Genomic DNA, 17,674 nt, shown 5'->3' with positions numbered 1-17,674 from the left:
ATAATAAAATATTAACTCATCTTGATGGGTATAAAGTGGAATTTCATAGTTTTAATTTGTGCTTTCCTGGTGGCTGACAATGTTCAGCATCATTTCTTGTGCTTTTTGGCTGTTTATATCTTCTTAAGAGAACTTCCTATTCAGATCCATTTTTAAGTTAGCCTACTTTATTGAATTGTAACAGTTCTTTAAATATTCTGGATACAAACCCCTTATCAGATATATGATTTGCAAAAGTGTCCTCTGATTCTGTGGGCTTTCTTTTCAGTTTCTTAATAATGTCCTTTGAAGCATAGAAATTTTAATCTTGATGATGTTCAATTTAATTTTTTGTTGTTGTTTGTGCTTTTGGTGTCATATCTAAGAAACCATCACCTAGTCCGTGGTCACAGATATTTATGCCTATGTTTTCTTTAACATTTTTATAGCTTCAGCTCTTTTCGACTGTTGATCAATTTTGAGTTAATTTTTGTGTATGGTATAAGATATGAATCCAACTTCATTCTTTTGCATGTATATCCAGTTGTCCCAGCACCATTTGTTGGCAAATGATTAACTTTTATTATACGACAGATATTTACCATGAAACTCCATGATAATGTAAATGTCAGTGAAAGTCACTCATTCGTGTCCGACTCTTTGCGACCCCATAGACTATACACAGTCCATGGAATTCTCCAGGCCAGAATACTGGAGTGGGTAGCCTTTCCCTTCTCCAGGGGATCTTCCCAACCCAGGGATCAAACCCAGGTCTCCCGCATTGTGGGCAGATTCTTTACCAGCTGAGCCACCAGGGAAGCCCAAGAATACTGGAGGCGGTAGCCTAACCCTTCTCCAGGGGATCTTCCCCATCAGGAATTGAACTGGAGTTTCAACTGCTTTGCAGGCGGATTCTTTACCAACTGAGCTATCAGGGAAGTCCATTGTAAATGTCAACACTATGTCAAAAGCTGTAGTTTGCAATGTACAAGGATGACTCTCACCATCCGGTTCCATAGCAGATGCTTACATTTCCTTAGTGACAGTGTTCCAACAGAACCCTTTAAGTAAGTGTGTTTGCCTTTCTGTGTGTGTGTTGGGAGCAGTAGCATAGATGTGGAGAATGAGTACGTTTTAAAATTCACTGAAAACCTTCATTTATTGAGTATATAGTTTGTACCAGGTATTGTACTAGGCTCTAGTAATGCAAGGATAGGCCTGCCACAGAGAAGAATTTCAGTAATTGCTGAAAGACAGGATAAAGTTTGGAAAGATGGGAGAATGTTTGGACATAGCCCTTGCTCTCAAGAAGGAGATAGATAATTATGTGAAATGCTTTAACTGAGGCATAACTATAAAGTTAGTTAGGAACACAGGAATTCAACATTTAGTTCATCTAACCAATTAAAAAAAGAATTGAAGTGGAAAGCACCTTCCAGATTAGCTGGTAATGTTGCTATAGTTTTGTATTATTATTGAAACATAAAAGAAAAATTAATTATAGGCATTTGGTTTTTATCTTTATTTACCTCTATTCATTTATTCTTTTGCAGAATAGGTTTTTTGCCTCTAATACTGAATGTGGCTGCAGAGAGGGCAGCTTAGGAAACCAAAGATTTAATTTCTGTATAGTGTTCATGTTATGCTTTCCTAATAAATGGCTACTAGTGTAAAGAGGTCAGTTTTTAAAATTTAATCACAATTCCCTTTTACAACTCTGTCCAAGCCCCTCCTCATTGTTCCCATTTGCTAGCAGAGGAGTAAATAAATTCTACTTCATAATTTGTTTTTCAGCTTATATAAAAGTCTTGTTTAGTTTTTTGGGGGTTGCTTAAGCCTTGGCTTAATTAATTGGTACAAAGTCAAGAAAATCACTTCTAAAAGATTAATGCAGTTGTTTTTTTGCCTAATGTTTATCAATTTACAAGATTATCGTTTAAAAACTACTCAGTTTCAAAATCGCGTCTAATATTTGTGAGGTAATCTCAATATAGATATCAAGCATTTGGGCATTCTGAAAAGCCACATTGTGAATTGTGATTTTAACTTCACAAAGAAAACATACACTGTTTTAAACCTATCTGCTCGTTTGCTGTGAGGCAAAGTATCGTAGTTTTCTCTGTCACTGAACAACTGGGAAATTTGTTGGTGCTGATAGTTTCAACCTGTCCTGACAAGTTTGTATTATTATAGATTTGTAAAGGAATCAGTAATCTCCTTCTATTTTTGTATATTTTATTTCACAGTTGTTAATAAACCAAAAAAAATCTAAGTCGTTATTGCCTGAGAACAGATTCTTCGACAGATGAGTGAATTTTTTTTTGAAGTCACCATTGGTTCTTTACTTTGCTACACTTTTGAGCAAAAAAAAAAAAAAGAAAAAAAAAAACAACACACCAAAAAAGCGTACTTTGGATGAATTAATACCTAGATTCCCATTATATTGACAACTCTTTAAGACTTTTTGTAACTTAGAGAAGTGAATCCTATGAATTCTAAATTCATTGTGTATATAACATTTACAGGGTGAATCTTTGGTAGACACTTACCATGAGAATATCAGAAATAGAAGTCACCTAAGAGACTATGTAGTCCAAATTTTCTCAGTTTCTATATAAGGAAATGGAGACCCACAGGAGTGTATGAATTACCTTAGGCTGCATATCTGATTAGTAGTGAAGTGAGTCTCAGTACAAACAATAGGACTTCAAATATTATTTTGCCTGTAGTTTGACTGCAATATCTAAATATGAGTCTACCAAATGAGGTAGATTCACCCCACATTTGATTCGTCACACATCTACCAATTTATAACAATTTAAAGAAACGTGAAAGTGAAAATCGCTCAGTTGTGTCCGACTCCTTGCGACCCCATTGACTGTACAGTCCATGAAATCCTCCAGACCACAATACTGGAGTGTAGCCATTCCCTTCTCCAGGTTCTTCCCAACCCAGGGATCGAACCCAGGTCTCCTGCATTGCAGGCGGATTCTTTACCAGCTGAGCCACCAGGGAAGCCCATAACTAAGAAAACACAGTCTAATTACTGCATACAACTAGGTACAAATAGTCTGCTATTATCAGACCTCTATGAAAAACTATTTTAAAAGCATCTTTACAGAAGAAAATTTGTCACTCTTCTTTAATTATCCATTCTCATGTTTAATAGCCATCACTCAGAAAGATTTCTTTATATCAAAAAGTTTCAAATCTGGAGTCCATGGATCCCTAAAGAATCCGTATTAGGGGGTTTCTGAACCCCTTGAAGTTAGTGCATAATTTCTTTCACAGGTTTTATAAATTTCTTCATAAACCACTGCCAAGGGTCAACCTGGATTCTCAGTCTACAGTATAGCCACATTTCTTTTCACTTTATCTTCTTTGGAAGACACTTGGTATCCTCGTATAATAACTCTGCATTACCTTGGAGACTTACTGTTTCCAAATGAAGAATCATTTTAACTTGTCAGATCATTTTAACTTGTCTTAAGTTTCTTTCTTTTTTTCCACATTTTAAATCATTTTTATGGCTGTCTTTTGAACCCTTTCCAAATTCTTTGTAAGCCTGAAAGCCAAGGAGCTCAGAATTAGAAATCATATGTTAATGAAGATCTTGTTTAGACACTTGGATCTGCTGAGAATGGTGTCAGAGGATTAGGAGCAGCAGAAGGAAGACTACTGAGATAGGTGCAAGAATGTCACTCCTCCACACCCCGCCACCCCCTCACTCAAAAGGCTAGGCAGAAATTCAAGGCCAGAACAGGCCAAGGGTAAGGGGCCCAGGTCAAGCTTACAGGATTGGGCATATTTCAAAGTTCAAAGCACAGTACCTAGATCCTGAATAAAAGGATTCAAATTCCAGAAAAGAAATAGGAATCAAACCTAGACCTGAAGGTGAAACAGAATCCTGCAGAAAATCTACATAATAAGGAACCATCACCTAAGTAACGTCAACCCAGTCTTCCAGAATTGAGACTCTTCATATGGGAACAGCCCACTGGTAATACTTGTCTCCCAGACTTCCCTTCACCTTGCAACCTCTACATTCACACTGGCCTCAGAGTGCTAAATTCCTGAGAGTTGTGTTCCCAGGAGATGTGACCAGTGGAAACAGTTAAGATACAGCTTACAAGCTATAATATATAAAATAGTTTATCAAAATCACTGGGGTTCAGAGGGATTACAGATTCTTCTGGGAATCTGATGAAAACTGTGGGCTTTCTCTTCAGAAGGAGGGCACCATATTATGTAATTTAACCTGCGCTGAGACTGATTCAGTCTCCTGATTGGTAAGTATGGTATTCTGTATTTCTTACCCATTTGTTTCCTGTTCTTTATTGATGTTTTATATGATTATTTTGGTTGTCTGAGCTATACCAAGGAGATTAGGGCATTTTGTCTTCACATGTGAGCCAAAGGATTAATGGAGGGAACAGCAACACTGAGGCCATGACCCTGCTGACAACAGTGATTTGGGGGAGATCTGTGGGGGCATGGTGAATTGAGGGGGAAAGAATTGTACCAAAGAAGTCTAGTGTCCCCTTGTCATGGGATGATTTTTCTTCTCTTCCTTAGGATGATCTACATTTTATTAATTAAGAAGCTGTTCCTTTGTGAATCATGTAATGAGACACTGAGCTACTTGGTTTTATGTGGTTTTTCTTAGAGCGGCACTCAGCCCCAAATGTGGCTGGCCTAGGTCTACTCAGTTAGTGGGTGAGACTCCTGGCCAGGAAAGGGTGAGAGGGCAGAGCATGAGGGATGCTTTGGTAACGAAGCCTGAACTTCATTCATGGCTATTTGTGACTAGATGGTAAATTTTACACATTTATATCCAGTGGCTCACCCTTGGACTCTTTCTTGAGGTGTTAAATCTATCAGACTGAAAATCTAGAGAGTAATTATCTGGATAACTCAAATTGAATATAACCTCACCACAAAGTTTGGGTCCTGTAGAACACAGTACCAAATTATCCAATTAATCCTATATTTACATACCACTTAGAAAAGAAAAGATCTTTTGTCTAAGTTACAATAAACAAAACTATTTTGAAGAACAGATTCCTAAATATGTAAATATTTAAGTTTAAATGTCTATTAAATGTGTAAAAATCTAGTCTCCATCGTGTGCTTTAGCAACTTATCTTATCCCTTTACTTGGTCTTTTCAAATTCTGTCTTTCCCTAAAGCCCAGTTTGGGGGCCTACCCTGCCAATGAAATAGAGCTATCAGCTACTCTGATGACATTTTGTAGTATAAATTAATCCAGTTCTGTCTTTGGCATGGGGCCTGGCATGTAATAAGCAATAAAACTGCAATTGATGATAATGGTTGTGATGTGGTTTTCTCAAATACTCTAGTCAATATTTAATCTCCTTATTCTCTGACCATAAGAAATACTTAACTGCCTATACCACTTTTTGACACTTACTATCTTAGTCTAGATGTTATCATTCTGTTTCCATAATAAGATTGCTCACTTCTTGATAGGCAGGCATAGGCATACAAAATTTGGTGAATTGGATTGGAAGTTGTTATTTACCAGCTTTATAAGCCACATGATCTTCATTGTGTGTTTTTCCCCCTCAACAGAAAATGAAAACATTAGCAGAAAGGAGGAGGAGTGCTCCATCTCTTATCCTGGATAAAGCCCTGCAAAAGCGGCCCAGTACCAAGTAAGTGGGAAGCTTTGTACTACTCATTTGGGATCTGCTGCATTTCTTTTATGTGTGTGGTTTGTTTGCTTTTTATCAAGACCAGAATTCTCTGTTAAATAAGAGAAAACATGACTTCTGTTCTGAGTTTATTTAATAAGACCTATTCTTTATGAGAAATGTAAAGCCTTTTGAGAGCTGGTGATCTGTTGCTTTAAAATTGATTCAAAAGTAAATCTTACATCCAGTGGTACACAAACACGCATGTTCCACATATTGTAAAAGTTTTATTTTTGGAAACAATTAGAAATCAGAATACTAAAGATGAGTTATTTTAACCACTATTCATGTTTGGTTATGCACAAACTTTTGCTTGCTTTTTATCATAAAGTGATCCCCATGCAAAGGTAAAAGGCAGATTTTTAGCAACTTTAGATATGAATAAAGATAGATTAAGATTAATAAAAGATTGAGTGCTGATTGCTTTTAGACATTGGTTAGAGTAGTTAGTGATTAATTAGTGAAATTTGAAGTGGAAAACAGGCTAAATGTCTATTGAAATGACCATTTCGCCTATTAAAGCTAAATACTATTTCTAATTGGATGGCTTTTCAGTCACTAATTTATTCAATAATTTTTAATGGCATTTTAACTCAGAGCCTTTTTATGTTCAAAGGAATCCAGCAATTCTTTTCCACTAATACGTGAATCCTTTTATGTAAGGTGTGGTCCTTACCATGTTTTTAAAGGTGAGGATATATCTGATATTTCTATGAATGGTGTACTGATTTAACATGAAATCTATGTGAAGGCATGGCATTTTTTTCATTTTTTAAAATTTATTTATTTTTAATTGAAGGATAGTTGCTTTACAGAATTTTGTTGTTTTCTGTCAAACCTCAACATGAGTCAGCCATAGGTGTACATATGTTCCCTCTCTCTTGAGCCTCCCTCCATCTCCCTCACCATCCCACGCCTCTACTTGATACAGAGCCCCTGTTTGAGTTCCCTGAGACATACAGCAAATTCCCATTGGCTATCTGTTTTACATATGGTAATGTAACTTTCCATGTTACTCTCTCCATACATCTCACCCTCTCCTCCCCTCTCCCTATGTCCATAAGTCTGTTCTCTAGGTCTGTTTCTCCACTGCTGCCTTGCAAATAAATTCATCAGTACTATCTTTCTAGATTCCAGATATATTTGTTAGTATACAATATTTATCTTTCTCTTTCTGACTTACTTCACTCTGTATAATAGGCTCTAGGTTCATCTACCTCAGTAGAACTGACTGAAATGTGTTCCTTTTTATGGCTGAGTAATATTCCTTTGTGTATATATACCACTTATGCTCTTTGGACATCTAGATTGTTTTCATGTTCTAGCTATTGTAAATAGTGCTCAAATGAACATTGGGTTACATGTGTCTTTTTCAGTTTTGCTTTCCTCAGGGTATATACCTAAGAGTGGGATTTCTTTGGATAATAGGGTACTTTTATTCCTAGTTTTTTAAGGGATCTCCATACCATCTTCCATGGTGGCTGTATCAATTTACATTCCCCCCAGCAGTGCAAAAATGTTCCCTTTTCTCCACCCCTCTCCAGCATTTATTGTTTGTAGACTTTTTGATGATGGTCATTCTGACCGGTGTAAGGTGATATATCATTGTAGTTTTGATTTGCATTTCTCTAGTAATGAGTGCTGTTGAGTGTCTTTTCATGTGTTTGTTAACCATCTGTATGTCTTCTTTGGAGAAATGTCTGTTTAGGTCTTTTTCCCACTTTTTGATTAGGTCGTTTGTTTTCCTGGTATTAAGTTGTATGAGCTGCTTGTATATTTTGGAAATTAATCTTTTGTCAGTTGTTTCATTTGCTATTATTTTCTCCCATTCTGAGGGTTGTCTTTTCACCTCATTTATAGTTTTCTTTGCTGTGCAAAAGCTTTTAAGTTTAATTAGGTCCCACTTGTTTACTTTTGCTTTTTTTTTTCTGTTACTCTAGAAGGTGGGTCATAGAGGATCTTGCTTTGATTTATGTCATTGAGTGTTCTGCCTATACTTTCCTCTAAGAGTTTTAAAGTTTCTGGTCTTACATTTGACCATTTGGTCTTCCATTTTAAGTTTATCTTTGTGAATGGTCTTAGGAAGTGTTCTAATTTCATTCTTTTACGTGTAACTGTCCAGTTTCCCCAGCACCACTTATTGAAGAGACTGTCTTTGCCCCATTCTATATTTTTGCCTTCTTTGTCAAAAACAAGGTACCCATAGATATATGGATTTATTTGTGGGTTTTCTATCTTGTTCCTTTGGTCTATATTTCTGTTTTTGTGCCAGTGCCATACTGTCTTGAAGACTGTAGCTTTGTAACACAATCTGAAATCAGGAAGGTTGATTCCTCCAGCTCCGTTCTTTCTCAAGACTGCTTTGGCTATTTGGGGTCTTGTGTGTTTCCATATGAATTGTGCAATTTTTTGTTCTAGTTCTGTGAAAAATGCCATTGGTAATTTGGTAGGGATCACATTGAATCTCTAGATTGCATTTGGTAGTATAATCATTTTCACAATATTGATTCTTCCTACCCAGGAGCATGGAATATCTCTCCATTTGTTTATGTGATCTTTGATTTCTTTCATCAGTGTCTTATAATTTTCTGTATACAGTTCTTTTGTCCCTTAGGTAGGTTCATTCCTAGATGTTTTATTATTTTTGTTAAAATGGTGAATGGGATTGAATCCTTAATTTCTCTTTCTGATTTTTCATTGTTATTATATAGGAATGCAAGTGATTTCTGTGTATTGATTTTATATCCTGTGACTTTGCTAAATTCACTGATTAGCTCTCGTAATTTTCTGATAGTATCTGTAGGGTTTTCTATGTATTTTATCATATCATCTGTAAACAGAGCTCTTCTTTTCTGATCTGGATTCCTTCATTTCATTTTCTTCTCTGATTGCTGGAGCTACGACTTCCAAAATTATGTTGAATAATATTGGTGAGAGTGGACCCCCTTGTGTTTTTCCTGATCTTAAGGGGAATGCTTTCAGTTTTTCACCATTGAGAATAATGATTGCTGTGGGCTTATTATATATGGCCTTTACTATGTTGAAGTAGGTTCCTTCTCTGCCCATTTTTTGGAGACTTTTAATCAGAAATGAGTGCTGAATTTTGTCAAAGGCTTTTCCTGCATCTATTGAGATTGTCGTATGGTTTTTATCTTTCAATTTGTTAATATGGTGTATCACATTGTTTGATTTGCCTATATTGAAGCATGGCATGTTTTTGATGGTCCAAAATAAATTATATAGCTAAATCCCAACAAGTGAAACTTTCAAAATACTTAGCTCAGTCTCCTTTTTTTTTTTTTTAATTAGTTGCTCAATCCTGTCTGACTCTTTCTGAACCCATGTACTGTAGCCCACCAGTCTCCTCTGTCCATGGAATTCTCCAGGCAGGAATACTGGAGTGGGTAGCCATTCCCTTCTCCAGGGAATCTTCCCGACTGAGGCATCAAACCCAGGTCTCCCACATTACAGACAGATCCTTTACTGTGTGAGCTACCAAGGAAGCCCCAGTCTCCTCTTATTACTGAGCAAGTTGTCAGACTCAAGCAGCATCCCTGGCTGCCCCCAGATGACACATTCTTTAGTCATTGGGTTGATCAGAAAATGTAAATTACTTTTAATAGATGCCTAATCAAAATTTACTTATGAAAATATTCTGCCAGTTAATAGTATAGAAATACACTTTTGTGCCATATAAAAATTGGCTTTTGAATTGTTTGCAATGCTTTATCTTTGGATTGGGGCTTCTCTGATAGCTCAGTTGGTAAAGAATCCGCCTGCAATGCAGGAGACCATGGTTGGATTCCTGGGTCAGGAAGATCCCCTGGAAAAGGGATAGGCTACCCATTCCAGTATTCTTGGGCTTCTCTTATGGCTCAGCTGGTAAAGAATCTGCCTGCAATGCGGGAGACGTGGGTTCGGTCCTTGGGTTGGGACGATCCCATGGAGAAGGGAAAGGCTACCCACTCCAGTATTCTGACCTGGAGAATTCCATAGACTGTATAGTCCATGGGGTCACATAGAGTTGGACACGACTGAGACTTTTCACTTTCACTTTCATCTTTGCATTAGTGGTGGATTAAATAGAGAATGGTTGTGTCTTCACAGTTTGACCTTGATTATTTATAAAATTCAAGACAAATTATTTTTTAGGGGAGGTAGAGAGAGAAGGCAGAAATTGTCTTTAATTCTGCTATATTTGTAAAAATAGCTTTATTTAACCACTTTTTAAAAAATAAGCAGTTTCAGGGAAAATTTTTGTTGGAAGTTCCTGCAATGGACGTGTGCTAGGCTTTTCAATTAAAAATATCCCTTATTTATATCAGAGAAGGTTTAGCTCTAAATCAGGGTCAAATAGTGGCACACCTACCCTCTAACCCAGGGTGAGAATATACAGCAGTATGCCTGTTACTCTCTCAATTCACTCCACCCTCTCCCTGCCACATGTTCAAAGTCTGTTCTCAATGTCTGCATCACCATTGCTGCCCTGGATAGCAATGTACCTATCCCAGGGCGAAGGTTTAGAAGTACATACAAATGATTAATTGTGTTTACCCTCAGCAATAACTCAGTTGGTAAAGAATCCACCTGTAATGCAGGAGACCCTGGTTCAATTCCTGGGTCAGAAAGATCTGCTGGAGAAGGGATAGGCTACCCACTCCAGTATTCTTGGGCGTCCCTTGTGGCTCAGCTGGTAAAGAATCCATCTGCAATGTGAGAGACCTGGGTTTGAACCTGGGTTGAGAAGATCCCCTAGAGAAGAGAAAGGCTACCCACTGCAGTAATCTGGCCAGGAGAATTCCATGGACTGTATAGTCCATGGGGTCGCAAGGAGCCAGACACAACTGAGTGACGTTCACTTTATTTATTTATTTTTGCATGTAATTTTTATTTAATTTATTTATTCCTTTTAATTTTTTGTTACTTTACAATATTGTATTGGTTTTGCCATACATCAGCATGAATCCACCACGGGTGTACACGTGTTCCCATTCTGAACCCCCCTCCCACTTCCCTCCCCATACCATCCCTCTGGATCATCCCAGTGCACCAGCCCCAAGCACCCTGTATCATGCATTGACCCTGGACTGGCGATTCATTTCTTATATGATATTATACATGTTTCAATGCCATTCTTCCAAATCATCCTACTGTCTCCCTCTCCCACAGAGTCCAAAAGACTGTTCTATACATCTGTGTCTCTTTTGCTGTCTCGCATACAGGGTTATCTTTCTAAATTCCATATATATGCGTTATATACTGTATTGGTGTTTTTCTTTCTAAATTCCATATATATGCGTTAGTATACTGTATTGGTGTTTTTCTTTCTGGCTTACTTCACTCTGTATAATCGGCTCCAGTTTAATCCGCCTCATTAGAACTGATTCAAATGTATTCTTTTTAATGGCTGAGTAATACTCCATTGTGTATATGTACCACAGCTTTCTTATCCATTCATCTGATGATGGACATCTAGGTTGTTTCCATGTCCTGGCTATTATAAACAGTGCTACGATGAGCATTGGGGTACACGTGTCTCGATTTCAATTCTGGTTTCCTCAGTGTGTATGCCCAGCAGTGGGATTGCTGGGTCATAAGGCAGTTCTAGTTCCAGTTTTTTAAGGAATCTCCACACTGTTCTCCATAGTGGCTGTACTAGTTTGCATTCCCACCAACAGTGTAAGAGGGTTCCCTTTTCTCCACATCCTCTCCAGCATTTATTGCTTGTGAACTTTTGGATCACAGCCATTCTGACTGGCGTGAAATGGTACCCCATTGTGGTTTTGATATGCATTTCTCTGATAATGAGTGATGTTGAGCATCTTTTCATGTGTTTGTTAGCCATCTGTATGTCTTCTTTGGAGAAATGTCTGTTTAGTTCTTTGGCCCATTTTTTGATTGGGTCGTTTATTTTTCTGAAATTGAGCTACAGGAGTTGCTTGTATATTTTTGAGATTAATTCACTGACAGTTGCTTCATTTGCTATTATTTTCTCCCATTCAGAAGGCTGTCTTTTCATCTTGCTTATAGTTTCCTTTGTTGTGCAGAAGCTTTTAATTTTAATTAGGTCCCATTTGTTTATTTTTGTTTTTATTTCCAGTATTCTGGGAGGTGGGTCATAGAGGATCCTGCTGTGATTTATGTCAGAGAGTGTTTTGCCTATGTTTTCCTCTAGGAGTTTTATAATTTCTGGTCTTACATTTAGATCTGTAATCCATTTTGAGTTTATTTTTGTGTATGGTGTTAGAAAGTGTTCTAGTTTCATTCTTTTACAAGTGGTTGACCAGTTTTCCAGCATCACTTGTTAAAGAGATTGTCTTTAATCCATTGTATAGTCTTGTCTCCTTTGTCAAAGATGAGGTGTCCATAGGTGCATGGATTTACCTCTGGGCTTTTTATTTTGTTCCATTGATCTGTATTTCTGTCTTTGTGCCAGTACCATACTGTCTTGATGACTGTGGCTTTGTAGTAGAGCTTGAAGTCAGGCAGGTTGGTTCAGGCAGCCTGGTGGGCTGCCGTCTATGGGGGCGCACAGAGTCGGACACGACTGAAGCGACTTAGCAGCAGCAGCAGCAGCAGTAGTGGTGTTGAGAACCTTTTCATGTGTTTGTTAGTCATCTTTATGCCTTATTTGGAGAAATATCTTTTTAGATCTTCCGCCCACTTTTTGATGTTGCTGTTTGTTTTTCTGGTGTCGAGCTTCATGAGCTGCTTATATATTTTTGAGATTAATCCTTTGTCAGTTGTTTCATTTGCTATTATTTCCTCCCATTTTGAGGGTTGTTATTTACTTTGCTTATAATTTCCTTCATTGTGCAAAAGCTTTTAAGTTTCAGTTCAGTTCAGTCTCTCAGTCGTGTCCAACTCTTTGCAACCCCATAAACCGCAGCACGCCAGGCCTCTCTGTCAATCACCAACTCCCAGAGTTTACCCAAACCCATGTTCATTGAGTCAGTGATGCCATCCAACCATCTCATCCTCTGTCATCCCCTTCTTCTCCTGCCCTCAGTCTTTCCCAGCATCAGGGGCTTTTCAAATGAGTCAGCTCTTTGCATCAGGTGGCCAGAGTATTGGAGTTTCAGCTTCAACATCAGTCCTTCCAATGAAATCCCAGAACTGATATCCTTTAGGATGGACTGGTTGGATCTCCTTGCAGTTCAAGGGACTCTCAAGAGTCTTTTCCAACACCACAGTTCAAAAGCATCAATTGTCTGACACTCAGCTTTCTTTATAGTCCAACTCTCACACCCATACATGACCACTGGCAAAACCATAGCCTTGACTAGACGGATCTTTGTTGGCAAAGTAATGTCTCTGCTCTTTAGGTTGGTCATAACTTTCCTTCCAAGGAGTAATCATCTTTTAATTTCATAGCTGCAGTCATCATCTGCAATGATTTTGGAGCCCAGAAAAATAAAGTCAGCCACTGTTTTCCACTGTTTCCCCATCTATTTGCCTTGAAGTGATGGGACCAGATGCCATGATCGTCGTTTTCTGAATGTTGAGCTTTAAGCCAGCTTTTTCACTCTCCTCTTTCACTTTCATCAAGCGGCTCTTTAAGTTTAATTAGGTCCAATTTATTTATCTTTGCTTTTATTTCCATTATTCTAGGAAGTGGGTCATAGAGGATCTTACTGTGATTTATGTCAAAGAGTGTTCTGCCTCTGTTTTCCTCTAAGATATTTATAGTTGGTTGTCTTACATTTAGGTCTTTAATCCATTTTGAGATAACTTTTGTGTACGGTGTTAGGAAGCATTCTAATTTCATTCTTTTACACATAGATGCCCAATTTTCCCAGCACCACTTATTTGAAGAGACTGTCTTTTCTCCATGTATATTTTTGCCACCTTTATCAAAGACAAGGTGTCTATTAGAGCATACGGTTATCTCTCAGCTTTCTGTCTTGTCCCATTGATATATATTTCTGTTTTTGTACCAGTACCATACTGTCTTGATGACTATAGCTTTGTAATATAGTCTGAATTCAGGAAGATTGATTCCTCCAGTTCTATTCTTTCTCTAGATTGCTTTAGTTATTTGGGGTCTTTTGTGTTTCCATACAAATTGTGAAATTATTTGTTCTAGTTCTGTGAAAAAAATACCATTGGTAGTTAGATAGGGATTGCATTGAATCTATAGATTGCTTTGGGTAGTACAGTAATTTTCACAATATTGATTCTTCTAATCCAAGAACCTGGTATATCTGTTTGTGTCATCTTAAATTTCTTTTATCAGTGTCCTACAGTTTCCTGCATACAGGTATTTTGTCTCTTTCAGTTCAGTTCAGTTCCGTCACTCAGTTGTGTCCGACTCTTTGTGACCCCATGAACTGCAGCATGCTATGCCTCCCTGCCCATCATCAACTCCCAGAATGCACCCAAACCCATGTCCATTGAGTCAGTGATGCTATCCAACCATCTCATCCTTTGTCGTCCCCTTCTCCTGCCCTCAATCTTTCCTAGCATCAGAGTCTTTTCCAATGAGTCAGCTCTTTGCATCAGGTGGCCAAAATATTGGCTAAAGATTCAGCTAAAGCTTCACCTGCTAAAGTTTCAGCTTTAGCATCAGTCCTTCCAATTAATATTCAGGATTGATTTCCTTTAGGATGGACTGGTTGGATATCGTTGTAATCCAAGGGACTGTCAAGAGTCTTCTCCAACACCACAGCTCAAAAGCATCAATTCTTCGGCACTCACCTTTCTTAATGTCGAACTCTCACATCCATACATGACTACTGGAAAATCCATACCCTTGACTAGACGGATCTTTTTTGGCAATGTAATGTCTCTGCTTTATAATATGCTATCTAGGTTGATCATAACTTTCTTTCTAAGGACTAAGCGTCTTTTAATTTCATAGCTGCAGTCACCATCTGCAGTGATTTTGGAGCCCAGAAAAATAAAGTCAGCCACTGTTTCCGCTGTTTCCCCATTTATTTGCCATAAAGTGATGGGACTGGATGCCATAATCTTCGTTTTCTGAATGTTGAGCTTTAAGCCAACTTTTTCACTCTCCTCTTTTACTTTCATCAAGTGGCTTTTTAGTTCTTCTTCACTTTCTGCCATAAGGGTGGTGTCATCTGCATATCTGAGGTTATTGATGTTTCTTCCACCAATCTTGATTCCAGCTTGTGCTTCTTCCAGCCCAGCATTTCTCATGATGTACTCTGCATATAATTTAAATAAGCAGGGTGACAATATACAGCCTTGACGTACTCCTTTTCCTATTTGGAACCAGTCTGTTGTTCCATGTCCAGTTCTAACTGTTGGTTCCTGACCTGCGTACAGGTTTCTCAAGAGGCACGTCAGGTGGTCTGGTATTTCCACCTCTTTCAGAATTTTCCATAGTTTAGGTAAACTTATTCCTAAGTATTTTATTCTTGTTGTTGCAATGCTGAATGGGGTTCTTTTTTTTAATTTCTCTTTCTTATTTTTCATTGTCAGTGTATAGGAGTGCAAGGGATTTCTATATATTAATTTTATACCCTGCAACTGTACTATATTCATTGATTAATGCTAGTAATTTTCTGGTGGCATCTTGAGCATTTTCTGTGTAAAGAACGAGGTCATCTGAAACAGTGAGACTTTTATTTCTTTTCCAATCTGAATTCCTTTTATTTCTTTTTCTTCTTGATTGCTCAGCTAGGACTTCCAAAACTATGTTGAATAAAATAGTGGTGAGCGTAGGCACCCTTGTCTGGTTTATGATTTTAGAGGAAATACTTTCAGTTTTTCACTACTGAGAATAATATTTGCTGTGTGTTTGTCGTATATGGCCTTTAATATGTTGGGGTATGTTCCTTCTATGCCTGCTTTGTGGAGAGTTTTTGTCATAAATGAGTGTTGAATTTTGTCAAACGCTTTCTCTGCATCTGTTGAGATGATCATATGATTTTTATACTTAATTTGTTAATATCATGTATCATAGTGATTAATCTGTGTAAATTGAATAATCCTTGCATCCCTGGGATAAAGCCTACTTGATGATATATGATATTTTTAATGTGTTGTTGGATTCTGTTTGCTAGAAGTTTGTTGAGGATTTTTTGCGTTTGTGCTCATCAGTGATATTGACCTGTAATTTTCCTTTTTGTGACATTTTTGTCTGGTTTTGGTATCAGAGTGATGGTGGCCACACGGAATGAGTTTGGGAACTTTCCTTTCATTGCAGTTTTCTGAAAGAGTTTGAGTAGGATAGGTATTAGCTCTTCTCTCAACTTTGGGTAGAATTCACCTGGGGAGCCATCTAATTCTGGGCTTTTATTTGTTGGAAGGTTTTGTAACAGTTTCACTTTCTGTGTCTCTGATTGGTTTGTTCATATTTTGTTTCTTCCTGTTTCAATTTTAGAAGGTTATGCTTTTCTAAGAATTTTTCCGTTTCTTCCAGGTGATCTATTTTATTGGCATATAGTTGCTCATAGTAGTCTCTTATGATCCTTTGTATGTCTGTGTTGTCTTATGTAACTTTTCTTTCTTCATTTCTAATTTTATTGATTTGAGTCGTCTGCCTTTTTTTTCCTTGATGAATCTGGCTAATGGTTTGTCCCTTTTGTTCATCTTCTCAAAGAACCACCTTTTAGTTTTATTGATCTTTGCTTTGTGTCTTTGATTTCTTCTTTATTTTTGCTCTGATCTCTATGATTTCTTTCCTTCTACTAACTATGGGGGTTTTATTCTTCTTTATCTAGTGGCTTTTGGTGTAAGGTTAGATTGTTTATTCAATGTTTTTCTTATTCCTTGAGGTAGGCTTGTATTGCTATAAACTTCCCTCTTAGCACTGCATTTAGTGCATCTGATAGGTTTTGAGTTGCGCTTTCATTGTCACTTGTTTCAAAGTGTATTTTGATTTCTTTTTTGAATTCTTCAGTGATCTGTTGATATTCAGAATTTAATTGCTTAACCTCCATGTGTTTTTGTTCCCTGCTTTTTTCCCTGTAGTTGATATCTAGTCTTTCAGTGTTGTGGTCAGAAAAGATGCTTGAAATGACTTCAGGTTTTTTTTTTTTTTTTAATTTCATAAGGCTTTATTTATGAGCTAAGATGTGATCTATCCTAGTGAAACTTCCATGTACACTTGAGAAAAAAGTGAAATCTTTTGTTTTTGGATGAAATACCCTGTAGATATCAGTTAGGTCCAACTAGTCCAGTATGTCATTTAAAGCTTGTGTTTCCTTATTAATTTTCTGTCTGGAAGACTGTCCGTTGGTGTCAGTGGGGTGTTAAAGTCCCCCACTATTATCATGTTATTGTCCATTTCCCTTTTCAGAGTTGTTAGCATTTGCCTTAGTATTGAGGTGCTCCTATGTTGGGTGCATATATATTTATAATTGTTATATCATCTTCTTGGATTGATCCCTTGATCATTATTTAGAGTCCTTCCTTGTCTCTTGTAACAGTCTTTATTTAAAATCTATTTTATCTGAGTCTTGCTACTCCCACTTTTTTTTTATTTCCATTTGCATGGTATACCTTTTTCTAGTCCCTCACTTTCAGTCTGTGTGTGTCCCTAGGTCTGAGTTGGGTCTCTTGTAGACAGAATATATAGGAATCTTGTTTTTGTATCCATTCAGCCAACCTGTGTCTTTTGGATGGAGCATTTAGTCCAATCACATTTAAGGTAATTATTGATATGTATGATGCAATTGCCATTTACTTTATTATTTTGGGCTTGTTTTTGTAGGCCTTTCCTTTCTTTGTGTGTTCCCCTGTCTGAAGTAGTTCCTTTAACCTTTGTTATAAAACTATTTTGGTGATGCTGAATTCTCTTTAACTTTTGCTTGTTTGCAAAGTTTTGATTTCTCCTTCAAGTCTAAAGCAGATCCTTGCTGTAAGTTTTTTTCCTTTCATCACTTTAAGTATATCCTGCCACTTCCTTCCAGCCTGCACAGTTTCTCTTGAAAGATCAGCTGTTTGTCTTATGGTAATCCCCTTGTATGTTATTTGTTGCTTTTCCCTTGCTGCTTTTAATATTTGTTCCTTGT

The 17,674-nt window shown here is 37.4% G+C and overlaps 1 protein-coding gene across 1 annotated transcript in view; it reads left to right on the top strand.

Moving 5' to 3' along the window:
* The window catches only part of ARHGAP20 (Rho GTPase activating protein 20), a 202,631-nt gene that overhangs the window by 18,767 nt on the left and 166,190 nt on the right, over positions 1 to 17,674 (top strand). Inside the window, exon 2 of the mRNA XM_068989170.1 lies at positions 5,572 to 5,654. Coding sequence (XP_068845271.1) covers positions 5,572 to 5,654 — 83 coding nt within the window. The remainder of the gene's footprint in view (positions 1 to 5,571; positions 5,655 to 17,674) is intronic.

This window comes from Capricornis sumatraensis, chromosome 16 (genome assembly GCF_032405125.1).
Source record: "Capricornis sumatraensis isolate serow.1 chromosome 16, serow.2, whole genome shotgun sequence".
NCBI lineage: Eukaryota > Metazoa > Chordata > Mammalia > Artiodactyla > Bovidae > Capricornis > Capricornis sumatraensis.
This window is presented reverse-complemented; position numbering and strand designations above follow the sequence as displayed.